Source organism: Corythoichthys intestinalis, chromosome 21, assembly GCF_030265065.1.
Source record: "Corythoichthys intestinalis isolate RoL2023-P3 chromosome 21, ASM3026506v1, whole genome shotgun sequence".
Taxonomy (NCBI): Eukaryota; Metazoa; Chordata; class Actinopteri; order Syngnathiformes; family Syngnathidae; genus Corythoichthys; species Corythoichthys intestinalis.
The window spans coordinates 32,749,313-32,777,113 of NC_080415.1; the positions used below are offsets into that span (position 1 = coordinate 32,749,313).

The window sequence follows — 27,801 nt, forward strand, 5'->3', positions numbered from 1 at the left end:
AATACATTGAACGCCTACACTAACTATGAATATGTTGGTGCTATCGTTAGCTAGTTTTATTTCCGGTTGACACCATGTGGGTGGCCTGATAACCAAAAAAAGACGGGTGAGGGGTGGAGTGTACACAAATCACCCAGTATTCCCTTGCGAGTGCGAGTATGTTGGCATCCTATTCTATGATGTCTCATCGCTAATCCTGACACCATTGTAATGTATTCTAATGGGAATATCGTGCTCGACACGACCATTTCGACTTACAAACAAGTTCCTGGAACAAATAACTTCGTATGTAGAAGTACCACTGTAACATTTACTTAAAGTAAGTTTAATAATCTTAGACATTATTATAAATTTGCTTTGTGTATTTCGTTATATCGTACAGCACTAATTCAAATGATTCTAATGACTACAAAGTGAGCATGTTGTCATTTTATTATTATTCCATGACACAGAAAAATCCACAAATATCCATCCAATGAAAAAAAAAAAAAAAATTCAAGTAACGACAACTTGGATGACTGTGAACGTAATGTCCGTCTTTCTGGAAATGACCGAGTCAGCGCTCACCGAACAAAATGTGAATACACGACTAAAATACTCTAAAATAGTGTTATTTGTCGTCCTTCTCAGCAACCTATTGAACAAAAAAGGAATTTAATAAAACTCCAGAACTGAAATAATTCAATGTCACAACTGACAGCATTCATACAGACAATCTCGTTTTCTTATTGTGCTCAAATAAATTAAAATTGTCACATAAAAACACACATAAAATAAACTATATAACAGTTAAACGCCGACCAGGGCTTTCAACGTGAAATAAATAACATCTATCTCAAATATGATACAAAGTAATACATTCAGGGGGAAAATAAAAGAGTTGAAAATGCATCACTTTCTGTTGAGGTCAAAAGTATGAAATGAACACTTGATGCTTGAATTTAAATTGAACTGTTTTAGTGCCTTCGGCGATACGATATGGCGTCCAATGGATTGCAATTAGTTTGTCGCGAGTGGACGTCCAATCTTTTTGAATTAGGAAGGTTGACAGCGAATGTCAATTATTCATTTGCTCCTCCAAATTCAAACAACTGATTTGATTTTCATGAGTAGACGTCCAGTCCATTTGAAGTGGGAGGGTTGGCAGCGAATGAACGTTCATTCAGCAAGCATTGGAGGAATACATTAGTTCATATAAAATGGACATAATTAAAAAGTACGAAATAAATTAAATTGGAAAAATAAAATGAGATCAACCAAATAAAATAAAAATTCACGAAAAAAAAAAAATCGGAAAATACAATTTTTAAATTCCAATAAATTTTTCTGTATTTTCTTCTATTTATTTTTAAAAAATGTAGAATATATTCAAAAAATAAAATTATTATATATATATATATATATATATATATACATATATATATACATATATATAATTTTAAAAAATATTTTAAAAGTACTCAGTGCTGAATTAAATTGAAAAATACAACTAAAAATGTGATAATCCAAATAAAATAAAAAAATTGAAAAAATATGGAAAATTATTTTTAAATTTTAATTTTTTTCCCGTATTTTCTTATATTTGTATATATATCTATATATATATATATATATATATATATATATATTATAAATTGTGATAATCCAAATTAAAAAAAATATGGAATTTTTAAAAAAAAATATTGATAAATTTTTCCAAATAAAATAAAAATGTAAAAAAAAAAGTACGGAAATTTTGATCTAATTTTAATAATTTCTCTGTATTTTCTATTTTTTATTTTTAAAAAATGTATACAATACAGAAAATTTATTTTAAAAAAAAATGTTTTCCGTATTTTTTTTTTTTTTTTTTTTACATTTTTTATTTGGCTCATCTAATTTTTAATTTTTCTATTTAATTCAGTTAGTACTTTGTAAATTATTCTTTATTATGTATATAAACAATATATATTTATATAAATGTTTCTATACATTTTTAAAAATTACAAAAAATAGAAGAAAATACAGAAAATTTATTAAAATAAAAGAAAAATTTCCGTTTTTTTTTTTTTTTTACATTTTTTTTTTACTTTATTTGGATTATTAAAATTTTAGTTTTATTTTTCAAATTAATTCAGTTAGTACTTTTTAAATCAATTTTATTATGTATATTATATATTTTTTTTCAATTCTTGTATTTGTCGTATTTTTTCAAGTAAATTGATATACAGTAGTTGGTTTATTATTATTTTCATGTACTTACGTATTTCTCCCCGTGCTTTTCGATATACTGTATATTTTCTAAATGTAAATTCAGGCATCAAGGAGTTCATCCTATAACGAGCTTTAGAAAAATGTCATAATTTAGATTTGATGTAGGATTTGTAAAGAAAAAACGACACTGGCGTCATAAGACTGCCATAATTGTGTCACGACACTGTCATGAGCATTAATGAATGCACTTTAGAACACTTTATAATGCTTATGACAGGTGTCATTAAGTGTCAACCGGCACATTTTTTCACACACTCCATTTATGTCCATTCTGCATCTCCTACATCCATTCAAAATTGGCAAAATTTGCCGGATGACACTTAATGACATCTGTCATAAGCATTCTAAAGTGTTACCGAAAACCTTATTCAACAATGACAACAATAAAATAAGTTTTCTCCATTCTTAACAGGAATTAATAACAACTCCTCTCACTTCCAATGCCAGAAAACCGATTTAAAAGTCGGAATGTAAATGAACGCCACATTGCAAATCTGGTGTTGCTCATATACTGTAGTGTATTTTTCTGTCAAGTAAGCAAAAACATTGAAAGAAAAAGTCAAAAATCTAAATGCTAAAAGTGGCCCCGAATATGTCCAACTCATTCACTGCCATAGACGTCGATAGACGTCCAATACATTTTGACTGGGAGGGCTAGCAGCGATCGAACAAATTTTTTAAAAAACCAATGAACGAGAATGTTATTCTTTTAAATTGACATTATTTTGTATTCGTTTTAATTTGTAAATTTGGCATATTATGAATTCAATTATTTTTGTTAATTTGCTCCTTCCAGTCCAAAGGCAATGAACATTTATCGCCATCAATGGCACACTATGAGTTACAGATCATCCAGACTGCAGTTGATATCAATATGAATCAATAGTAAAACCATAAAAAGTCCCATTTCTTCAACTAGGCTGAAATGTAAAGAAATAAGTAGAACGATCTCTCTCACCGTCCAATCATGTTCACGCCTCTCAAAATCAACGCAAGAAATGATACATTTCTGGGGGATAAACAAAAATGTGCAAAATGCTGTTGTAAGGCCTTGATACCTGAATTTACATTTAACAAATATGCCTAAAAGAAATACATGAGTACATAAAAAAATAGTACTTACACTGGAAATGCTAAATATAAATAATTAAATTTGAAAAATACAGCTAAAAATGAGAAAATTCTAAAATTTAAAAAAATCATACAAATATTAAAAATAATACGTTTGAGCTAATACAGAAAATTAAAAACTCATTTTTTATTAATCAATAACAAAAAAAAAAAATGAAATAAAAATTGTGGTTGAGTTTTCTGAATTTCAAAAATTCTTACTTTTTTAAATCTTTATATTTTCAAAATTATCTATATTTCTATAATATTTTATTTTAAATTTATTTGGTTCCCTATATTTTTCTAATTTGTGGTAGTTTTTTTTTTTTAAATAGTTAAAAATGAGAACATTGTAAAATAAAATAATGAGATATTAAAAAAAAGGAATATATATATATATATATATATATATAATAATAGAAATTAAATATATCATTTAAATAAAATTATTAAAATATATAAATTAAATATATCACTAACAATAATAAAATAATAATAATACAAGTTAATACAAGTTAAAAGTAATACAAGTTAATAAATAAAATAAAGTAAATTAAAGAAAATTAAATTAAAATTTAAAAAAAAATACATTTTTTTAAAAATAATTAAAAATACTATTATTTTTAAATAACAAAAAAATAACTGGAGGGAAAATTTCTAAATTTTAAAAATTCTTCCTTTTTATGTAATCTTCATATTTTCAAATATTTATTTCTCTATATATTTTTTAAAATGTCTTATTTGATTCTCTGTGTTTTTCTATTTTTGTAATTTTTTTTTTTTTTTTTGGATGAAGTATTAAATTTTCAAAATTTTTGTTGTATTTTTCCATTTAAACTTCTATATTTAGGTTTTCTTGTTTTTAATTATTACTATTTTTATGTACTTTTATGTATTCCCCTAATGCTTTTTGATGTATTTATGTAAAATGTAAATTCAGGTATCAAGGAGGTAAGACCTTGACGCGTCATGTTTCGCTAGGTTGGGCCCTAAAACTGACCTCCGACATAGTATTTATCAAAAAAGATGTACTATTAACTCATTGGCCGCCTTCAAATTCACAGCAGGAGGATTACAAAAAAAAAGCCACATGCGGCTCGGGAGTAAGTTAGTCTGCCAGTGAAGTCACAACTATACAAGAAATTAAAAAAAGAAAAACAAAAATCTATTGTGCTACATTTTGGGCGAAAAACAATTCTCCACTTGTCAGTAACTGCAAAATCCAATAACGACTGGCCACCTTGAGCGCTACATTTAGTGTAATGCTTTGCCTTAAAATGTGCATTTTTCAAAACCTTCGTCCCTTTGCAACCCAAAATGTGCTCTTACAGTACAGGAAATAAAGTATCTCATCTCCAAACGTTTCTTCCTCATCTCGTCGCTTCGTCACCCTCAAGCACTGAGCCGCTTATCTGTTTTTTTTTGCTCGGTCCTTTAAGAAAAGAGGGCGGGGACAATGATTTCCATCGCTCTCCGGGGGGTTTTCATTTGTGGATCTTCCAGTTTTGAAGGATGTGACGCTTCCATGCGGCGGGAGGGCCGAGAGGCGAGGAGAGGCAGGAGTCTGCTTTTTGCTGCCCTCTGTTGAACGACGAAGATGTCTGCGCCTTCACACATAGATACCCTGAAAAAGTAGACCACTGTTGACGGCAGTAGCGTTAAAACTCAGTTATGTCAATTTTTTAGAATGGCAGGTAAATATTGAAACACATTTGTCATTCCTTAGAGTACCATAATTAAATATTGAATTAATCACAAGCAAATTCAAAATCTTCTATTAGCCATAACTATAATTTTCAGTCACTTCCTATTAGTTTGGGGGCATTTTCAGGACACTTTTGTGTTAAAAGTTGCCATTGACAGCACTAGACATCTAATCTATTTGCCAAATTTTGCCCAAAAACTGACTAATAGCTTTTGTGCGCCTTCATTTTGTGAACATTATGATCTATGAATGATGTGAATTTGACAAAAAATATAGGACATGTTCAATTTAGAAAATGTGTTTTTGCTATTGGAAATTATTTTTCGGTGCAACCATCAAAGTTAGGTACAAAACCCAAAGGATTTTTTTGATGTTTTCAATTCACCGAAAGAGTATGTAAGTAATGGTTAAGCAGTCAACAATTAACACTTCATTCCACACAACACTATTACTAATTCATCTCTGTTAATTCATTCATTGTTGTTACAATACCTCTGTTGCATGTTCGCCATGCACAGAGCAGCGTGCAGTCTCACTCGTGCAGCTCGGTGAGCGCCACGCAGCATGCCGCTTTCTCATCCTTACTGTGGGCGGAGCCTTCCGCCGTGGCCGCCGCGCCCGTCGTCATGCTGCGCCCACGACTGGTTAACTTTTTCAGCTCGCTGGCGAACGATATCCCCTTTTTCTTGTCCTCGCGTGCCACCTGAGCAAAATATTTCCAGGGATGGACTTCATTTCACGCTATGGGTTTTTAACTCGTTAGCTACGGTTGACGGCAATAGACGGCTAATCCACTTGAAAATAATTAATATTCACTCTGTCAGTTTAAGTAAGCACTGGGGCAATATACAAATACCGTATTTTCCACACTATTAGGCACACCTTCAATGAATAGCCTGTTTTAAAACTGTTTTTATAAAACGGGTGCACTGCATTATTAAGAGGCAGTAGTAGTAGTAGTAGTTATAAGGGTTGTCTTATGCATCCAGCGAAAGCCAAAGCGAAATTCATGCCATGATTAGCCAATATTGATTGATATCAAGGTGCGCCTCTTGCGGAAAACACGGTACATGAAAATAACAATAATAAAAAACAAATATAAAATATAGAAAATTTAATTGAAAAACACAGAATTTGGATGAAATATAAAAAAACACTATAAAGATTTTATACATATTTAAAAACTATGAAATTTAAAAAAAAAATAAACCTAAATAAAAAACAAATATTTAAAAAATAAATAAATAAATAAATAGAAGAAAATTAAAAACTATTCAAAAAAAAAAATAAAAAAAATAATAATAAAACCTAAATTAAATTTAAAAATAAGATTTTAGAAGAACTAGAAAGACATAAACCAGAAAATTATTCAAAATTAAAAATATTAAAATAAAACATTGGGAAATAAATAAATAATATATGGAAAAAAATATTTTATTAAAATAATAAAGGAATCTATTCATAAATCTGGATTTGCTTATTTTCATTACTATTTTAACATTTAATTTTCTATATTTAGTGTTTTTATTTTACTACTTTATGTACTTATGTACTCCTCCAAAACCTTATGTACAGTATATTCATTGGCTGCCATCGACAGCACTAGACGTCGAATGCATTTAAAGTGGTAGGGTTGGCAGGGAATCTTCATTCGCTCCCACTTCAAATGGCTTGGACTAGGGCTGCAGCTATGGAGTATTTTAGTAATCGAGTAATCAACTGAAAATCCTATTGATTAATCGAGTAATCGGATAAAACATATTTTTTAGGTAATGAGCAATTATAAAAATACATAAGAAAACAAGACATTTCATCTAATATTGAACCATTTTCAGTCAATCAATGTCTTTATTTTCGATGTACATTGTTGAAAGCAGCCAACAATTGTTTCTCAGATGTGACTAGAATAAAAAAAAAAAGACATTCACTGCTTTCACTCAAAAAACTTTTAGATCTTACAAAAAACAAATATTTCTTACCTAAAAATGCCATTACCCTTGATAACACACATCACTTAAAAGTTAAGTGTTTTTCCCACGTGTTTCAATTGAACTTTCATTTGTGTCAAGCCATTTTTAAATTGTAGTTAAGTTTTAAGTTAGTCTAAACTGTAAGTCCAGATAGGATTTTGAGTTTTTGCAGTGTTCAAAATAAATAATGTAACATCAGGTTATAATATGGCAGTGATATTTGCATGCGTTCCTGAATGCACCGCGTGACGTGCGGGGGTGAGAGAGGTGCGGGAGAGCGAGAGACATGCCTTCCTGTTGTTGTTGTCGTCGTTCCACAAGTTCGCAAAAAAGAAATAATTGCAACCTAACGAAGTGGGTGACTCTTTTTCAACGTTATAGTATGATACCTGCTGTATTAGAGCACATTAGGGACCAGTGCTACTTGGTGTTTTATCCAGCAATGACTACTGAGCTAAATCTGACAGTTAGCTTCATCATATTTTCATTTTACACCCTCATCACTCTACAGCGCTATGTTTTCATAGATTAAATAATAAAACCTGTATGTAAGACACGTTAGCCACGCATCGACAGTGGTCTTAATAGAAACCTAGCCCTCCGCAGTGCTAACATTACGTGAGCGAGTGACAGTAACGTTAATGTTATTTATTAGCGCTGAGAATTGTACTGCTTTAGGATGGCGGCTGTTTACTAACACTGCTGACTCTGTCATTTCACATCTAGTTCAACATACATGTGATATCTTTGAGACGCATCAGATGCTACCTGCTACCACCGTAACATCATGCGGGCTAGTTTTTAGCAACGTTGGCGTAGTTTGGAGCGGCTGCCGGCTGCAGAAAGGTTTTTAATATTTTTTTTATTGCTTCTTCCTCTACGCACGTGACATCAGCGCGTTGTCCCGCATTAAAAGTAGTCCGGGCAAAACATGATGCTTAGAGCTGGCAAAATTAAACGATTCCTCGAGGTGAATAAAATTACTCGGATCAGTTTTTAAACTCGAGTTACTCGAGTATTCGTTTCAGCTCTAGATTGGACGTCTACTAGTGATAATCACGTCACAACGGACACCTACCTGCTCTTTGAGCTTAAGAATAAACTTCCCGGCGCCCTTCCAACGACTCTGCGCGTGATACACGCACTCGTGATCCAAAAGAACTCGCTGCGCGGGTTTAGCGCCGGACGACTTCTTGGAGCCGGCATCCTTCCCGACCTCCTCCATGAGGACGTAGTCACTAGGATTGGGGTTGGACACGATGCTATACGAATACTTGGCCTTGATTAGAGTCTGAAAAAGAGGAGAATGCAGTTTTAGGACATTCCAGATTCTGGCGAGCTTACTTTGCATCCTCACTTGCTGTATGATGTCCTGTGCGGAACTGTAGCGCGGCGCTTTGATGACCGTGTGAGGTTGCTCTGGGGACACCTCGTGCACTTGGACCAAGAACATGTCCTCATCTCCGCCGCTGCTTCCTCCGGTGGTCAGTTCCTCCTCACCTTCGGTCACTGCGTTCTTCTCGTTTAGATTCTAACACGAGGAATATCATTCATCAATTTTTATGCACACTTCCAGTGGCTAACATTGACAGCGTGAAACGTCCGATTCATTCCGACTTGGAGGTGCGAACTAACAAAGATGAGCATTCACGGTTAGTCCTCCCTGATTAAATATACTGGATGCTGATACATTAATAGTAAATATTCTAGGGCTGCAGCTATCAGTTATTAAAGTAATCGATTAATCTAGCAACTGGTTAGTTTAAATGATCGCGTTATCCTATTAGGAACATTCAATGTGTTGCAGAATAAATTTTAGGAGCTGAAAAACAAAGGAGCATTAAATGCGAATACAAAATAAAATTCCCGAGTGTCTTCAAACAATGTAGGATTGGACTTGCATTTCACAAGAACAGTAAATGCATTTAAAAATAAATTAAAATACCTAAGGTTAGCATTAAACGGTATAAATAAATAAATGAAAGAGCACCTAAGAACAACAAAAGAACAATTGGCTAACTTGCATAGCAAAGGTTCGCTAGCTTAAATGCTATTTATTATTTAATTTATATACCGGTAACTTTTTTTTTTTTTTTAACATTGATGTTAACAAATCGTTCAAAAACATATTCCCACAAGAAAACTGCTAAATATACCTATAAACTAAATTACAAATGCATTAAAAAAACATATTAGCTCCAACAAAAAGTTACCATATGTTGGTCTTAACAGGGAGCATCTGGATTCAGCCATGTTAAATGAGTTATGTCATATTCACCATTGCCACTAGAGGGAAGTGTATCCACTCAAACAAATAAAACTAAATGTAAACACTTTGAAAACAAACCATTACAACGCCACTCTAATTAAATGAATCTTTAAAGCAAAAAAGTTTGATTCGAAGCTTTTTCCTCTCATCGAATTACACGAGTTAATCGATTGTTGCAGCCCTAAAATAATCTCTTAATTATTAAAATATATATACTGTATGAATAAAAAACAAATATTACCATGATTTATTTAAAATGTTTATTCATTTTTTATGTCATATATTGTTATTTAAAACACAAAAGGATTTTTTGACATTTTAAAAGTTGTTATTGATGCCATTTTACTTTTTATAAAACATGAAAATAATTTCTAATTAAATAGATAAATATAACAATATTTAATTTAATCAACCCAATAACTGGCCATACACAGCCAATTCTCTCCGTTTAAATGAATTGGACATCTGTTGCTGTCAATGGCAGACAATGAGTTAAAAAAAAAAAAAAAAAAAAAAGACTGTTATTGGAGGCCATTAACAGCTTTTTTTCATTTTAATTTAGCTTTTATAACATATACATACACATACAAATAATATATTAATAATGGCGAATATTTATTTTTAATTACTAAAACAGTGGCATGCCATATAAAGGGTTAATTATTTTCACTGATAATAATGGTAAGATCATGAAGCCCTTCGGCATCTTTTAATGAATGATCTGTAGCAGGAAACCAAATTTGACATTTGTTATACTTAACAATTATTTAAAGTGTAATGCATTGGCAAACACAAGGGGGAGCCATACTCTAACCCATCAATGTCTATACGTGTGGGTGAGCACCTCCTCTCTGGTTTGGAGGCAGATTCTCCCCACGTAGCCATCCTCGGCGTCCCATCCGGAGACCACCCGCACCAACGTCTCGTCAGGACTGAGGGGCCGCCGCTGAGCGCAGCGCTTGTTCTCACCCCGCTCCTTGGACAAAAGAAGCTTCTCCTCGCAGAGGAAGTAATCGGCCGTGTTTCCCTCGGAAATCTGAGAGGAGGCGTTGATCCGTGAGATTTGCAGAATATGTGAAAAAAAATGACATGATTTAAAGATAGCACTAACCATGTCCAATAGTTGTTTGCTCGTTGTGTGTTCTGTGACGGAGAACACGCCGAACGGTTCTGATCCAGGGGTGCCGTGTATGGTCACTCTGTGCCGTTGGGAAGCGTGCTTCTCCTCGGGACTGAACAACTGAACACAAAGAAGCATAATCAGTCAAATTTCTACGCGGAAAACAATTTGCGATTTCTTGCATCTCACCTGTGACGAAGGACAAGCGCCCCCTGCTGGAGTTTCTTCCACCCGTTTGCTGTAGATGAACAAGCTGGACACTTCCATGGTTTCGTTGTGTTGCGTCCTCAACTGCACGTGTCTGTAGCCTGACGTTAAACAGCGTCACCAGACACACGTGAGTTGGAGTACGACCTCGCTGGTCGAAGCCACCGCAACGGGACCCCACCTGCTTTAAGGGCCCCGAGGGGTAGAATCCTCTGCGCGGTTGTTTGCGAGCTGTTGTTCTCCACCACGGCAAGGCGCAGGAAGCACAGATCCTCAAAGTGCACGCTGAACTGGAAGCGCTCGCTCCACATGGGGTTAAGTGTGTTACGATGGATGGGCTTAGTGCGGAAGTGGCAGCTGTCGCCCGCCGTGCCCAGGACGTCCACTTCCACGCACGGGCTGCCGGAACCGTTGGCCGGGCACACGTTCTGACCTGACACGATCTGAAGGCAAACCGGAAGTAACACTAATGATGTCATCTCCAAGTAGAGTCAAAGTATCAATATTGAAATATTGCATCCGAATATGATATTTGATTACAAAAGTCTCAATACTCATTTATTGCAGTACTCTTGCTAGTGATGGTTTACTCGTATATTTGCATTGTCCTTGTTAACTCATTGGCTGATAGACATCAGTGTTGTTGTTGTAAGCCCTTTTAATTTTTGTTTTAGTCTTAGTCTTTTGGATGATAATACTTATTAGTCAGTCATATTTTCAGCAGGCCCAAGAACCAAAAGTGGTATTTGCCATTTGGCATTTTTTTCCCCATGTGGCAAAACGGATTTTGCCATGTGGCATTTTTTTTTTTGCCATGTGGCAAAATGGATTTTTCCATGTAGCATTTTTTTTTTATCATGTGGAAAAATGGATTTTGCAATGTGGCAAAATTGATTTTGCCATGTGGCATTTTTTTTGCCATGTGGCAAAACGGATTTTGCCATGTGGCATTTTTTTTTTGCCATGTGGCAAAATGGATTTTTCCATGTAGCCATTTTTTTATCATGTGGAAAAATTGATTTTGCAATGTGGCAAAATTGATTTTGCCATGTGGCATTTTGCAATGCGGCAAAATTGATTTTGCCATATGGCAAAAAAAAGGCTACATGGCAAAAAATTGCCACATGGCAAAAAAAAAAAGCCACATGGCAAAATCCATTTTGCCACATGGCAAAAAAAATGCTACATGGCAAAAAATTGCCACATGGCAAAAAAAAAAAAAGCCAGATGGCAAAATCCGTTTTTTTGTCACAAGGCAAAATCAATTTTGCCACATGGCAAAAAAAAAAGTTGTCCGAGGGTATAAGAGGATGCGCGCCATTAGCATCAGCCGAATGTTAATGTGAAAGCTATGCTAACGCTACGAGTTACAATTAGTGTGTGATGATCACTCAGCACAGACCTTTTAAAAGTTAAAGCAACATTGCATATTCTTTCTTGCCAAAATAAGACAACAAATCTTAAAACACTGCTAGACATCCAATTCATTTGGACAGGTAGGGGCGAATCAACAAACGTTAGCCAGCAGTGTTTTTCATGACGATGACGAGATGATAACAAGCTGAAAACATATAACAATTTTCACAATGTGTAACAGTTTTATGTGTAGTTAGCCTGCATTGTAGCAATGTCTGGTTGTGTCACTGATGTCATGTTACGTGATGCCCCCCTCCCCAAACTCACTGGAATCCTCTCCAGGCTTGCTTGTTTTGAAACACGCACAGTAAGATTTGCTTTCTTATCTTGGCAAGAAGAGAGAATAAGCAATGTTGCTTTAGCCTTTAAAGGTCTGTGCTGAGTGATTATAACACACTAAATGTAACTCATACCGTTAGCATAGCATTCACGTTGGTGTTAGCATTAGGCTAATGCTAACAGCGAGCGTTCTCTTAATCTCTCTTGCAGTTTTTTTACATACAGTTCGTGGCGTCCAGGTGGGTATAATTAATTGTGCTCGTCTAACAATGTTCATTCAAAATAGCTGGATACCTTTATTTATCTATTTATTAATCTGAGTTTTCGTCAACAAAAACTAGATGAAGACACATTTTTGAAATGACTAAAATATGACTAAGACTAATAAGTATTATCGTCCAAAAGACTAAGAAGTGATGTGTTTCCTTAGTTTTCATAAGTGGTAATATGCTTAAATTACATCGGTAAAATAATGCAAATGTTCGTAATCTCACAGTGATGGTGTAAACAGCCGGGGCGCTTCCCTCCACATCTCTTTCGGTGGGGCAGAACTGCTGGTAGAGAGGGCAGCTTCGGTCCCAAAGCACGGGCGGCTTGAGGACGTAGCCGCAGCCACCGTTAGCTTCGAACAACGCCGCGTTCAATTGCATGGGAAGGTCTGCGGACGAAAGAGAAACGGTTCAAGTCTCCTCAACGGATCGACTCGTTTTCCTCGCTCATGCTGACCGTCCGTCTGGTAGTTGAGCGCCACCAGCTGGATGCCGTGCAGCCAGAAGAGGAGCGGGTTTGGGTTAGCCGAGTCGATGCGGGTAGCGGCCGGGTACGTGCGTAGAAGCTGGCAAGCCGTGTGCTGGATGAGCTTCTGCGAGTATCGCCGGCACAAGCGCTTGGCTGCGTTCTCGTTCACCGACGAGATGTGGTAGCACTTGGGCGTGCGGATGATGGCGCTCAGCGACGTCGGCGGGTTGAGCGCCGGCGACGCCTGCTGTTGCTGCTCTTCCCAGCTCAGCCGCTCAGCGCCACCTTAAGGTGAAGCGGATATTGACAATTGATGTACCGTATTGGCCCGAATATAAGACGGCCCTGATTATAAGACGACTAGAGGCGTGCGAAATTTCAGATTCTTAGATTATTCGCGATTCGGCCGTGGAAGATTTGAGAACGATTCACAAATATCCAAATTCCGATTATTGAATTATACCCGGTAAAGCGGAAGTAAAACACAGTCAGAGCGGTCTTTGGGACACAATGAGGAACGGACCGAGAGTAAATATCATGTTCAACTCATGCCGCTAGATAAAAAAAAAAAAAAAAAATCATACCTGACTGCGGCTGACAGCCGCTACAAACAACGCCCAGTTGCTAGTTGCTACAAACATACGGCTACAGTAGATATCATATATATGTAGAACTAGATGCAAAATGACAGACAACGTCGGTGTTAGAACATGTATTATTGAACAGAGATGCGAAATGACAGACTTTCCGGCGTAAGTAAACATCCGCCATCTTAAAGCAGTAGACCTCTCTAGAAGGCTCTTTTGTAGCGAACCTGATTAACTTTTTATCTAAAATACTCTTAAATCGGCAGAATCTTGTCTTGAATCTATCTTTAAAGGATGAAATAGTTTTAAAACTTTGACAAAAGTAGACAGAAGGGAAATTGTGACAGTTGATTCACAACATTAAATTAATTGAATGTAGTTTAAAGCTGCTGATACAGAATGGGGACTGGAGTTTTTTTATTTACTATTTTTGTATATTTGTTTACTGTTATATGTTAACTTGATACTGAAATAGTAGTTTGGTTTAGCCTGAGAGGATTTTTGAACAATTTTGGAACTGATGGACAAAACATAAAAAAAAAATGTAATGACAGTACATCTGAAACAAATGATTATAAAAATATATTTGAGAGAAAAAGCCTGTTATTTTGCCTCATTGAAATCTAAATATCTGAACATTTAACAATGTAAAATAAAGCGTAATCACATTCGTAAATGAATGTTTTCTGGTTTTTGAATGTAAAGAAACCAATCTATTGTGATAAAACAACAAAATTGCAATAACTGCATTAACCGTCAAAGTGAAGTCTAACTGTAACTGTAGTCTTGAAACAAATCTGAATAAGGAAAAACATTGCAATAAAATAATGCAAACTGGTTAAACTTGAGAGTAGCTGAGATCTGTCATGACAGAACATCGCTTCAATGATATCTGGAGCCATCTAGCGTCGTGAATGGGGAGGGTAGCCGTGAGTTGTCATGACAGAACATCGCTTCAATGATATCTAGCGCCATCTAGCATCGTGAATGGGTATAATGTCTAGACCGCAATATAAGACGACCCTCTTTTTCATTTTTATTTCAATGCAAAAAACCCTGTCTTATATCCGGGCCAATATGGTAGTTTGATGTTGCAGTGCCAAACGGAAATAAATCAGTTTGTGCCTTACTTTTCCTGGACGGGCGATTCTGCCCGTCGACTTCCCCCGTGGCGCCGCTGCGGGCCGGAGCCGTGCCGAATATGGACTTCCTGCTCTTTCCGCGGTCCTTCCCCCTGCCCGAGCCGGACGGCGACAGCGTGGACAAGCCTGTGTGGGGTCCCGCAAAGCAATAAGGTCATCTAGAAATAATTTTTGGCCCTATACATATCATAATTCACTCATTGGCTAATACTGACATATCGTCAGGTACCTAGAGCTTCCATGAAAGCAAAAGTGGGCTAGCTATCTCCATTTTCTTTGCAATTTTGACAATAATAGACCCAAAAATAGAAGACTTATTCTACTACACTTTTTTGCACGGTAGGTAGTGTAATTCAAAAGTGTTGTTTACCATTCATTTCCCTGTTGAGGTTCCACCGATGTATAATAAAGGCTAACTATGCGGTGCATCACTTTTATGATTCCTATTAACGGACAACGTCTTTCTCGGCTTGTAAGACCGTTAAAAAAGGGATCATAAAGGTTTTACGAGGGCGGCAGACAGCCGCTCGCCTCGGCTGGTCTTTGTCAGAACTCGGGTCAACAAAATCAAAGAACGCTGGAAACGCGGGCGGTTCAGAAGACGGCGGCGGTTGCAAGAGGAAAGGCACAGAAGATAAACAGTGGGGAGGAATAAAGTTGTTGAATTTATGAGCACGAGTTCAATCAGTGCAATTGCGCTGTCTGAGCTTATATGAATGTCTGTCCCAAGAGGGAGGAAAGATTCATGATCTTAGTGGGTGTGCGCTGTGGGAGGAAATGAGAAGCTCTTTAACTCATTCAATGCCAGTGACGGGCAGCCAATAAATTCATTTATGAAACAACATTAAAGCAGCTACAATAATAGTAGGAAGGTTGTGCTATATACTTGGGTAGAATAAATGTGCAGCAAATTTAGTGCTGCAACAAGTCATCGATTAACTCGAGTAATTCGAGTAGAAAAAAGTAAATTTTGCTGCTTCGAGTATTCGTTTATTTAAATTGGTGTCGTAATGGTATGTTTTGAAAGTGTTTCTATTTAATCTTATTGATTTGGGTGGATACACTGCCCTCTGGTGGCAACAGTGAATATGACATAACTCATTTTACATAGCTGAATCCAGATGCTCCCTGTTAAGACCAACATAAGCTAAGTTTTTGTTTGAGCTAATGGTTTTTAATACATTCGTAATTTAGTTTATAGGTATATTTAGTAGTTTTCTTGTTGGAATATGTGTTTGAACCATTTGTTTAGAGCATTGTAAAAAAAGTTTGCATTTTCATAGCATTTAAGCTAGTGGACTTTTGCTACGTAAGTTAGCCAAATGTTTTTTTTTGCTGTACTTAGAACCTCATTTATTTATTTATTTATTTGAAATGGTTTGAGGCTCAGCTCAGTTATTTTATTTTTTTATGTTCCTTTAATGTTCCCTCTCGATTATTTGAACTAACTAGTTCATCGAATAATCGACTCATGATAATGATTATCTCACGATAGGGCGATACAACAATTATTGATAGATGGGTCAGGAAATCATTCTACGAAACTCTACAATGAATGAACAATCGTTCTTTCGCTGCCATCCCTCCCATTTCAAAAGGGTCGGATGTCTATGGCTGTTTATGGCAAACAATGAGTTAATTTTGGGGCATTTCATGTAATATCATGTTGATTTTTCATCAATTCCTGTTGATTTTGGGGCATTTCAGGTTCACTGATTCTGGATTACGGACCAGGAAGCGATCTGGGAACGACTCAAAATGAACAGGACCTGTAAATGCCCTAAAATTAACAGAAATTGACCTGTAAATCCCCCCAAAACCCGGAAGTGGTCATGTTTGAGTGCCATTCATCGTACTAGACGTCCAATCCGTTTAGAGTGTCAAAATGAACTGAACGTCAAGTGCTGTCAATACTATTCTAATGGAAGACTAAGGTAGCAAATTATTGTTTTTTGTTTTACAACAGTGACACATTTTTAGGATGATATATCGATTCTTATTGGGAGCAAATAGATAACTTTTCGGGATACAAAGTAACGCGCACATCACCATTTTTGTTATATTGTCACACCGCTAGTGGCAAAGAAAAAAGTATTTACAAGAAAGTGGCTCAAACCTGAAAGACCTACAACACATAATTGGATTGATGTTGTTCGATACTATCGGAAATGATATCGGATAATATTGACATCGGTTTTTCAGGTTTGGGTCAATTTGAAAGTTGCCTTCAAAGTGAATGAAGAAGCCTTCTGCCTTTGTACAAGGGCTGGTCACAGTTTAGCACAGCAGTTATGCTTATTGACCCTGACCCTGATGTCTCCAAATCAAGATACTTGGGATTTGTTATGTGAGCAAACCGTTTGCACTTATGGTGCAAAAATTAAATGAACAATAAATGAGGCACTGTTTCCATAATTTTAGTTGAAGTCGTTCTCAAATTTTTTACAGAATTTTATTTGGAAAAACCTTGAAGTTGTTACATTTATCATTATTAAAGCAGCCTGTGGAGCATCACAATACATTTAGCCATAATATGTTAAGTCCGCGACTGCATGTATCGGTTTGATATCGGTATCGGATTTTTAAAGTTGGAAAATCTCGGGATATCAGTTAAAAAGTCAGTATTGGACAACTCTAAAAATTACAACTAAACATGCTCTACTCAATGTGGTCTAAATGGACAGAATATGTTAAACGTGTGCGAAATGATTTTGATTAACATGTGCTCATACACTATTTTTTTGTAATAAGTAGAGTTTCCACTACTGGTTTGTTAATTGTTTTCTTTTGTTTGTAAGATGAAAACGCGACAGCAAATTGTATTATTTTTTTTCTATTGAATGTTGAAAGAGCAATGTGCTTTTCAAAAGTTACATTTGAAAAAAATAGCTGTAAAATTACCCGACCTGGGAATTTGACGGCCTGGCAGTAAATGACGAGGTCGGAAAGCTCTTGCGCGATCTGCCGACTCTCTTTCTTGTTCTGAGGGAGATAGAACTCCTCGCCCAGCTCCATGTCGAACACCTGGAGGTAGATGACAAGCAAAATCTTGGCGTGAGTTCCCAAAAGACTGAAATCGGCGCCAGTGAAAGACCATTTCGAGGGCGGTTTCAGAGGCGCGTACTATACACCAGTAATTACGGTAGACTGCCAAGTGGTGCTTAAGTGCTCTGACCTTTCCTTTACTCTGAGTGCTGCTGTCAACCTTCTTCATCCGCTTGGGCGCTTCGTCGACAGGCTGCTCCTCTTTGTCCGCCGAGCTCTTCCCTTCCGCTTTTTCCTCCAGGAGGTTATCTGTGAATGCAAGCCATATTTTTCCTATTCATCAAACAACACCAAATCGAGTGGGACGACTACTAGAAATGAATGGCAACGATACGTGCTTTTTATGTCATGGATTCAAGCTAGTCTGGGTCCTTCCATGCCATAATAGATGGGAGCATTCAAATATGGGCATGCAAAAGCGAAACTAAATGTTAATTGTGGCCTATGTGACTTAAAATGCGACGTCCACGTGCAAGGGTGCACATATTGCTCCATCAATTATGACGTCACACGATGAACATTCTTTATTTGTCAAAAAATATCCACGACCGGTAGGATTTTCCGATGATGGGAGGGGGCTGTTTAGGGATCGGGCGGGATTTAGCGCTGGGAGCGGGATTGGGTAGTTTCCCCGCTCGGTTGTCTGGTGTGGGGGCAGCGGAGGGCCTGAGAAAGCAGATGGTTTTGTTTTGTTTCCCTGACGAGGCCAGGTCACAGACAAAAACAGTGCATAGAGGGTAGGAAGAAGGGAGGTGATGTGTTGGTGAAAGACCAAGAAAGCATTCAGACAATGTAACGCATTAAAAATACTGACTTGAAAACTCTTATCCCTCTTTGAGTTATATCTAATTAATAGTTTTATAGACAGGGAGCCGAAATGGTGGTAGTTAAAGGAGTGAGGATGGCAAACACAAGCAGTACATACGAGGTAAAATCTCAATGACTAATAAAAAATGGAGTTGTAACTTGGAAAGATACAGAGCCCGTAAAGGGACATCGACAGAAAAAAAGATAAATGTAAGCAATCTGGTGCGCACCAAAAATCTGGTAAAAATTAACATTATGTAGCATTTAAGCTAGCAGACTTTTGCTATGCAAGTTAGCCAATTGTTGTAAACATTAGCATTACATAGCAATTAAGCTAGCAGGATTTTGCTCTGAAAGCCAATTGCTGTAAACATTAGCATTAGCCTGTATAGCATTTAAGCTAGTGAACATTTGCTATGCAAGATAAACAATTGTTGTAAACATTAGCATTACATAACAAGTAAGCTAGCGGACTTTTGCTATGGAAATTAGTCAATTGTTGTAAACATCAGCATTTAAGCTAGCGGATGTTTGCTATGCAAGTTAACCAATTGTTGTAAACATTAGCTAAATATAGCAATTAAGATAGTGGACTTTTGCTATTCATGTTAGCCAATTGTTGTAAACATTAGCATTATATAGCATTTAAGCTAGCAGACCTTTTCTATGCAAGTTAGCCAATTGTTGTAAACATTGGCATTATATAGCATTTAAGCTAGCGGACTTTTGCTATGCAAGTTAGCCAATTGTTGTAAACATTAGCATTATAAAGCATTTAAGCTAGCGGAATTTAGCTATGCAAGTTAGCCAATTTTTGTAAACTTAAGAATTATGTAGCATTTAAGCTAGTGGACTTTTGCAATGCAAGTTAGCCAAATGTTGTAAACATTAGCATTTAATACCATTTAAGCTCGCGGACTTTGGCTATGCTAGTTAGCCAATTGCAACAACGCAACAACTGGTTAACTTGCATAGCAAAAGTCCGCTAGCTTAAATGCTATATAATGCTAATGTTTACCAGAGTTTCTGGTGCGCACTAGAAACGATCTGGTGAGCACCAGATTACTTAAATTTATTTTATTTCTGTTGATGTTCATGAAGGGGCTCCGCAGAATGAAAGTGCATTCAAGTTTGTTTTTTTGCCTCAGAGTTTAAACGTAACTTATGTTGAGTATCTATGTTGACCATACTTGTACTCGTCGCGCTAATCTACACAAACAGTGCATAGCATAGAGGCATTGACATTGCGGGACATAGTTGACCTAAATATAGTCCGAATACTCTATTTTATTTTAGCCTCGTAATAGCGAATATTATCTTATATATTTTTTTATTTAATTTTTGATTCAAAAAAATAAAGTGAAAAAAAAGAAAGGTTCTCTTATTTTTTTTTTCTTTGCGTTTGTTTATTTTCGCAAATTTTTTTTTAACATTTTTTTTCCAAATGACAAAGAAAAACATTGAAAAAGAGAATATTAAGTTGTTTTTTTAATTAAAACATTAATTTTTACTTATTTCTTAATAAATTAATTAATTTTGTAAACCTCCTGTCTTCAGTAATCCTAGGTCTTTCATGAAGGACTACAAAAATGTCACGGACCACAGAAAGTGATGTGGCAGGCCAGATCTGGTCCCCGGGCCTTGTTTGACACCAAAGCACAATCATGACAACGCAAGTGTTAGATGAACCAACCGCAGCTACCACTGCAAAACTGAATGAGAAGACAACACTCGCGCACAGACAAAGGTTTACCTTCCAGCCCAAAGGAGGCAGTAGAGGCATTGAGGACATCGGCTAAGTGGGGAAGAAGTCAAAGGAAATAGGTATGACAGACAGGAAGGATTTTTTTTTTTAAAACAAGTCGAAGTATCAAAAAGAGCCTAGAAAGACGCCACGTAAGACAAAAGGGTGACAAGCACGTGCTCACCATCAGATAAGGACTCGTAGTCGTAGTCGTACTCGTCTTCATCTTCATCTTCTTCTTCGTTTGCGTGGCTTCCGGGCGAGGCGCCACCTGGTGACCCATTGCTAGCTTGGGCTTGCAAGTGGGCCAGCTGGTGAGCCTGAAAATAAGTAATACAGCGACAACAACAAGGAATTAGTTGATTTATGAACTCATTCGGTGCCATTGACGGCAGTGGTATCCAAGAGGGAGGACAGGAAAGACTGGGAAGGGCTGTCAATCCCCCCCCCCCCCCCCCCCCCCCAAATCCTCATTTTTAGCCTCAATAGCAAATATAGTACATATTTAGAACAGTAAATATGGTATTTCAAATAATATGTATTTCTTTATATATAGCCTAATTGTTAAAATTTATTATAAAAAAAGAAAATAATGGGAAATATTCTTTTTTTAAAAGTAATTTTATTTAGTTATTTTTCATTTGTATTATATATGGCTTTACATTTTTGATTTGGGGGGGGGGGGGGGGAACCTAATATTCTCCTTTTATTTTTCAATAAGAAACAACACACATTTTAGTTTATTTTTAAAGTTTTTTTTATTTATTAATTTTTATAGTTTTTTATTTATTCATTTAAAATTAAAATAGAGAAAAAAATATAATTAAAAAATGCAATATATATTATAAAAAATATTTTATATTGATAAACTTTTTTTTATTAAGTTTTTTATTTATTCATTTAAAATTAAAATAGAGAAAAAAATATATAATTAAAAAAATGAAATATATTATAAAAAATATTTTATATTGATAAACTTTTTTTGGGGATTTAATTTGTGGCTTTAATTATTTGAGTATTTTTAGTTAAAAAAGTAAAACTTAAAAATTAATCTAAAAAAAATATTTCATTAAAGACAAAAATGGAAACCGCAAATATTGTCTGATTTTTGGACTACGGAATCTTTAGAAAAAACATTTATTTTAAGTATTTTTAGTTAATAAAAAGTTTTTATTTATTTATTTTTTTTTTAAATTAATGTTTAATTAAAGAAAAAAAAGGAAACCGAAAATATTGTCTGATTTTTGGACTACAGAAAACTTCAGATACATTTTATTTTAAATATTTTTAGTTAATTGAAAAAAAAACTTTTACATTTTTTAATTTAATATTTCATTAAAGAAAAAATAGGAAACTAAAAATATTGTTTAATTTTTGAACAACAGAAACGTTGGATAAATTTTATATTAAATATTTCTAGTTATTTAAAAATAACTTTTACTTTTTTAAAATGTATTTATGTATTCATTTATTTCGTTAACGGGGAAAAAAAGGAACAGGAAATACTCTCCGATTTCTAAACTGGATAAATTGTATTTAGCAAAAAATCCGCTGGCCCTCGAGTTTGATATGTATGTACTAGGGCAGCTCTTCACCTTTTGCTTCAATATGTCCACTGGCGCCTGGTGAGCTTTGAGCTTTTTGTTTTTCAGCAGGATCCTCCCGCGAAGCTGCAGCGGCGACGGCAGGTGAGGGTCGTCGCTGAAGTCACCCTCGAAGAGAAAGCGCGTCACCAGACGCTCACCGAACACCGTCTGAAAATGTCAATAGAAGGCACGAGGACCTGTTGGCCATGTGAGGAACGCCACTGCCAAAAGTCATACATAGGGATAGGAACTGCGAGGAATTGTATGATTCGGAGTCATTTGCAAAAATATTTCACTCACTAAGCTGGCATTGACGGCGTGAGACGTCCAGTCCATCATGGATTGGATGGCTCATGCCGTTCATGGCAGGTAAGCTAGGGCTGTCACAATGAATTGATTGTTTGATAAGTATATGAATCGTCATATATTTTGATAGTATTGTTGACCTCAAAATTGACTCAAAATCCTTTGTTTGAGCTTCCAAATAAATCTATTTCCCTTTTTCATTATTTTTTAATTTAAAAAATGAAAACCGTGAATATTCTATTTTATCCAGTATATTTATTTTTTTTATTTTATCTTTATTTATTTACAATTTTCGACAAACAAAAAAGGGAGAAAATCGGTAAATATATATATATATTTTTTTCGATTTTGGATTTAATTTAAAGCAAAGAAAATAATTTTTTGAGTTAAAAAATACATAAAAAACAGTAAATTTTCTCAATTTTTCGGATTACGCAAGTTTTAGAATTTAATTTTGCTGAAAAACATGACGTTCATACGTGTGATTTACTTTCACGAAAAAAAGTGATGTAGCGGGCCAGATCTTGGCCCGGGGCCACCAGCCACTAAAGTAAAGTCCAAAAGTTCCTGTAGTTTATCTAACAACTTCTGATGAACTTTTGGTGTCCGTACCTTAAAGATGTCGGCCATCTTGCGCTGCTGGGGTAGGGAGCAGTGGTTCTCAATGGACAGGATAACCGGCATGTCAGAGTTGACAAACGCAGAGCGGTTAATTGCTTCCACCACATCCTGAAGAAACACAGCAGCCAGATGTTAGAGTGGACGTCTAGCGCCATCAATGGCACTGAAAGATGAGCATCCACAGCAAGTCTTCCCATATTAATGAATTGGATGTCCATTGTTCTCAATTGCGGGCAATGAATGGGTAGGGTACTTTCAGGTAACTTCCTGTACATTTTGCCTCACTTCTTGTTGACTTTAGGGCATTTCGGGGTCACAAATTTTCAAATGGCCATAAAGGTTCAGTTATTACAAAGAACAGTTGGTAAATAAGCACTTCAACATGTTACTATACTAAGTAGTAATACATTTCAAACATTTTCAATAAGTCTTTCAGGGGGTTTTCTCATTCGAGTAGATCTTCTCAGTGGCTCTCTCATTGGAGATGCTACAGGAAGCTCAGGTGGTTGTGTGTCACTTAGAGATACTACAGGAAGCTCAGCTGGTTATGTGTCACCATAGACTTCATAATGTATTGACGGGACACGGGGCGCGGGACCGATTCATAGGGGGACTATCTCCATCAAAGCTGACCGAGTGGAAACACAAAGAGCCTTTTCCCTTGAAAATTCTTGTGAGTAAATGCTTAAATCTCTGAATTCTTTATAGATATGGATATAAAAGAGTCTTGATTCTTAGTTAAAAGCAAAAAAAACCTAGAGGTAGTCTTTATTTTATGTAAATATTGCAAACTATGATGCTAGTCCGTGAGGAAACTAGTGGCCGCCATATGTAAACAAAGAGCTTTTTCCCGTTGAAAATTCTTGTGAATAAATGCTTAAATCCCTAAATTCTTTATAGATATGGACGTAAAACAGTCTCGATTCTTGGTTGAAAGCAAAAAAAAAACGTGCAGGTAGCATTTATTTTACGTAAATATTGCGAACTTTGAGGCTAGTCAGTAAGGAAATTAGCAGCCACCATATGTAAACAAAGAGCTTATTCCGTTGAAATTGTTGTGAATAAATGCTTAAATCCCTGAATTTTTTATAGATATGGACGTAAGACCGTCTCGATTTTTGGTGAAATGTAAAAAAAAAAAAAAAAAAAACCCTGCAATCAGCATTTATTTTGCATAAATATGTCGAAGTACGATGCTAGTCTGTTAGTCAATGTGGCGGCCGCCATATGTAAACAGAGCTTTTCCATTGAAAATTCTTGTGAATAAATGCTTAAATCCCTGAATTCTTTATGGATGTGGACATAAAACTGTCTCGATTCTTGGTTGAAAGAAAAATAAAAATTTGCAGGTAGCATTTGTTTTTTGTAAATACTGCGAAGTATAATGGTGTAGCAGCTAATTTCTCCCATTGATTTTTTTCACATTTCAAAATGCATGCATGGTATGAAAAATATAATAATTACCTTGAATCCTTGAACATATCACTCCTGAGACAATCCTTCCTGTTTGTATGCAGTACAGCTTTCGTACTTTTTCAACCTAAATCCGGCGTTGGATCGCTGCATGTGACTGACTGCTAATAAATGAAGCGGCGTGTTGGACGGCCCCCTTCGGGAAGGCGTGATGCAGTGAATCGGGAATGTGTCATGTCAATACGTTATGAAGTCTATGGTGTCACTTTGTTTTTCAGCTCCAGCATCCTTAGAATTACTCTCTGTAGCCGCATGAGCCTTTAACAGACTCCTCCTACTTCTTCTCAATCTGTGGCCTTCCTTTGTCTCAACAATGAAAGCTCTTGAACTGATTTCATTAAGTACAGTAGCGTTTCTGTCCCAACAATCCGGTCCTTCGATCCTTACATTGTCATTCACTAAGAGAGGTTCCAAGCATCTAGTTGTTTTATCATATGCCATTTTCTGTCTGTGTTTCTTTTCTTCTTGTGAGTCCAGTTTTCTTTCATGCACATTTGGTATTTGTGGAAGTGTGGTGCGTAATTTACGACCCATTGGTAACTCAGCAGCGGACACTCCACACTTCAGAGGTGGTGATCTAGAACTCAGTAAAGCAAGGTAAGGATCACCTTTATCATCTTTGGCTTTCTCCAGCAGTCTCTTTAATATCTGTACCTTTTTTTTCGGCTTGCCCGTTAGCTCTAGGGTACAGAGGGCTTGAGGTGACATGGCTTTGAAAAGTCCTTAAACTCCACACAGTCCTATTGAGGTCCATTATCACTGACAACACATTGAGGAATGCCATGTCTAGCAAAGAAGCCTTTCATAATGACAATAACGGACTGTGTGAGCTGTTGAATTTAAGGCTTTTTAGTAGAGGTGGGAATCTTTGGGTACCTAACGATTTGATTACGATTACGATTCAGAGGCTCCGATTCGATTATAAATCGATTATTGATGTCACCCAAACACCCCCTTTTAATGTTTTGTACATTAGTTCCAAAATAGTTTAAAAAACCTATTAAGCTAAACTAATATTTAAGTATCAAGTTAACAGTTAAAAACATTAAATAAAATACTCAAGTCCCCATTCTGCATCAGCAGCTTTAAACTACATTCAATTAATTTAATAATGTGAATCAACCGTTAGAGTTGATAAACTTGCTCCCGTTATTCCATAATTTCCCTTCTGTCCACTTACAATATGTCAAAGTTTTAAAACGGTTTCATTATTTAAAGATAGACTCAAGTCAAGATTTTGCTAATTCAGGAGTTTTTCCAGATAAAAAGTTAATTGGGTTCGCTACAACAAAGCCTTCTAGAGAAGTCTACTGCTTTAAGATGGCGGCTGTTTACAACGCGGTAACTACTAAACGGCAAGCCTGTCGATTCGCATCTGGTTCTTTTTATATGTTCTAACAACGCAATTGTCTGTCATTTAGCATCTAGTTCTGCATATATGTGATATCTACTATAGCCGTATGTGGCCGTATGTTTGTAGCAACTAGCAACTGGGCGTTGTTTGAACCAGCTGTTGGCCGCAGTCAGGTATTTTTGTTTTTTTATCTAGCCGCATGAGTTGAACATGATATTTGCTCTCGGTTCAGTCCTCATTGCGTCCCGAAGATTGCGCGGACTGTGTTTTAGTTCTGCTTTACCTGGTATAATTCAATAATCAGAATTTGGATGTTTGTGAATCGTTCTCGAATCTTCCACGGACGAATCGCGAATAATCTAAGAATCGGAAATTTCGCACGCTTCTACTTTTTAGGGTCACTTCCTGGTAATTTGTGTCATCCTATTGGTTTTGGGGCACTTACAGGTCACTTTCTTTTGATTTTGGATCATTTCGAGTTGATTTTAAGGCATTTCTAGTCACTTCCTGTTTGTTGCTCACGTCCTGTTGTTTTTGGGTCATTTTCCGGCCCATTTCATTCGAATGGGAAACTCTCACCGTCAAAGACAGCTAATGAGTCAATTCATGAAAAACATGACAGCCGTTAGAACAGTAGGAAGGTTGTTGATGTGCGTCCTCTATTTGAGTGTGGTAAATGCCACGGTTACTTGCGTGGTTTTTGTAAAAACTGCTGATTTTTAGAGCAACTCTGGTTCATCCACATCAAAGGCAGCCAGTTAGTTAATAGAATTTTTGTTTTTCTCATTACCTTAAAAGGGATTTTAGTGGTGAGCGTGTGTCCGTGATAGATGACTGGCATGCCGTCATCGCCGTCCCAACAGTCCAGCTCCACACTCCTGCAGCCTTGTAGCAGCACCTTCAAAGGAGACATTAACAGTGTTACCAAAGTGAGTACTTGTCTTACGGGACAATGTTTTCTCTTCTGACCTGACTATAAAGCTCAACAGAGGATTCTCCTTTGAGCTGGTGTCCGGTCAAGTATGTGTTGTGTGATGATTCAATGTAGTAGTAGGACAGAGGGTGCTGGAGCTCTTCGGGGTTTATTTGCGATTCTTCGTTACGACAGGCAAAGTTCTCCTTGTCCATGAGGAATCTGCTTGGAAGATAGAACTTTAACGTCTACTCCTATGCCATCGTGTTGAAGACCGTGCGTGGTCGCTACCTTGCGAAGCCTTCGAATGACATCCAGCCCATTAGCCTCATGTTTGATGATGGCTCAAATGTCTGCAACGCAAAATCCGTTCATTAACATCATCGATTGCCACCTTCCTTCCTTTTGCCTGAGGTTCCTTTCATAAGCATCCCATTCATTTATCTGTTCCGCTTTCTAATCAATACCACTAGAAGCACCATCCAAATAGTACACCATACTTTTGTCACATTACAATAATCGATACTTAAAAAAAAAAAAAAACAATGATTATTTATGCTACATAAAACAGAAAATCCTAAATTGAATATTCTTTTAAAAAACTCTTTCAGTTGCTCCCCTGGTGGCCATTACTTTCAACAACAACAGAAATAGAAAAACTTGATTTCCCCGTGAAGAAGGAATTAATGAATGAAATTCACGCCTACAGTGGTATGAAAAAGTATCTGAACCTTTGAGAATTTCTCACATATTCTGCATAAAATCATCATCAAATGTGATTTGATTTTTGTCAAAACCACACAGATGAAAAAACAGTGTCCGCTTTAACTAAAACCACCCAAACATTTATAGTTTTTCATATTTTAATGAGGATAATATGCAAACAATGACAGAAGGGGGAAAAATAAATAAGTGAACCATCACATTTAATATTTTGTGGCCCCCCTTTGGCGGCAATAACGTCAACTTGACACTTTGTAGCTGCAGATCAGTCTGGCATATCGATCAGGACTAATCTTGGCCCATTCTTCTCTACAAAACTGCTGTTGTTCAGTCAGATTCCTGGGATGTCTAGCATGAATCGTTGTATTTAGGTCATGCCACAGCATCTCAATGCGGTTCAAGTCTGGACTTTGACTGGGACACTCCAGAACGT

At 36.2% G+C, this 27,801-nt stretch overlaps 1 protein-coding gene across 4 annotated transcripts in view; it reads right to left on the minus strand.

Annotated features, from left to right (window-relative positions):
- Nucleotides 1–4,025: 4,025 nt before the first annotated feature.
- plce1 (phospholipase C, epsilon 1) overlaps nucleotides 4,026–27,801 on the minus strand; it is a 151,455-nt gene continuing 127,679 nt past the window's right edge. For 3 of the 4 annotated variants that reach the window (XM_057825375.1, XM_057825376.1, XM_057825373.1), the window contains exons 26-44: nucleotides 26,937–26,998; nucleotides 26,702–26,867; nucleotides 26,523–26,630; nucleotides 22,897–23,013; nucleotides 21,988–22,146; nucleotides 20,577–20,712; nucleotides 17,972–18,090; nucleotides 17,703–17,820; nucleotides 14,785–14,922; nucleotides 13,056–13,352; nucleotides 12,824–12,987; nucleotides 10,816–11,077; nucleotides 10,617–10,735; nucleotides 10,419–10,547; nucleotides 10,152–10,343; nucleotides 8,396–8,569; nucleotides 8,117–8,329; nucleotides 5,561–5,771; nucleotides 4,026–4,987 (exon numbers count right to left, since the gene is read on the minus strand). In XM_057825375.1, the coding sequence (XP_057681358.1) occupies nucleotides 5,601–5,771; nucleotides 8,117–8,329; nucleotides 8,396–8,569; nucleotides 10,152–10,343; nucleotides 10,419–10,547; nucleotides 10,617–10,735; nucleotides 10,816–11,077; nucleotides 12,824–12,987; nucleotides 13,056–13,352; nucleotides 14,785–14,922; nucleotides 17,703–17,820; nucleotides 17,972–18,090; nucleotides 20,577–20,712; nucleotides 21,988–22,146; nucleotides 22,897–23,013; nucleotides 26,523–26,630; nucleotides 26,702–26,867; nucleotides 26,937–26,998 (2,844 nt within the window). In that variant the 3' untranslated portion in view covers nucleotides 4,026–4,987; nucleotides 5,561–5,600. Of the gene's footprint in view, nucleotides 5,004–5,560; nucleotides 5,772–8,116; nucleotides 8,330–8,395; nucleotides 8,570–10,151; nucleotides 10,344–10,418; nucleotides 10,548–10,616; nucleotides 10,736–10,815; nucleotides 11,078–12,823; nucleotides 12,988–13,055; nucleotides 13,353–14,784; nucleotides 14,923–17,702; nucleotides 17,821–17,971; nucleotides 18,091–20,576; nucleotides 20,713–21,987; nucleotides 22,147–22,896; nucleotides 23,014–26,522; nucleotides 26,631–26,701; nucleotides 26,868–26,936; nucleotides 26,999–27,801 lie in introns of all 4 variants that reach the window. The other variant, XM_057825374.1, reaches the window with a different exon arrangement.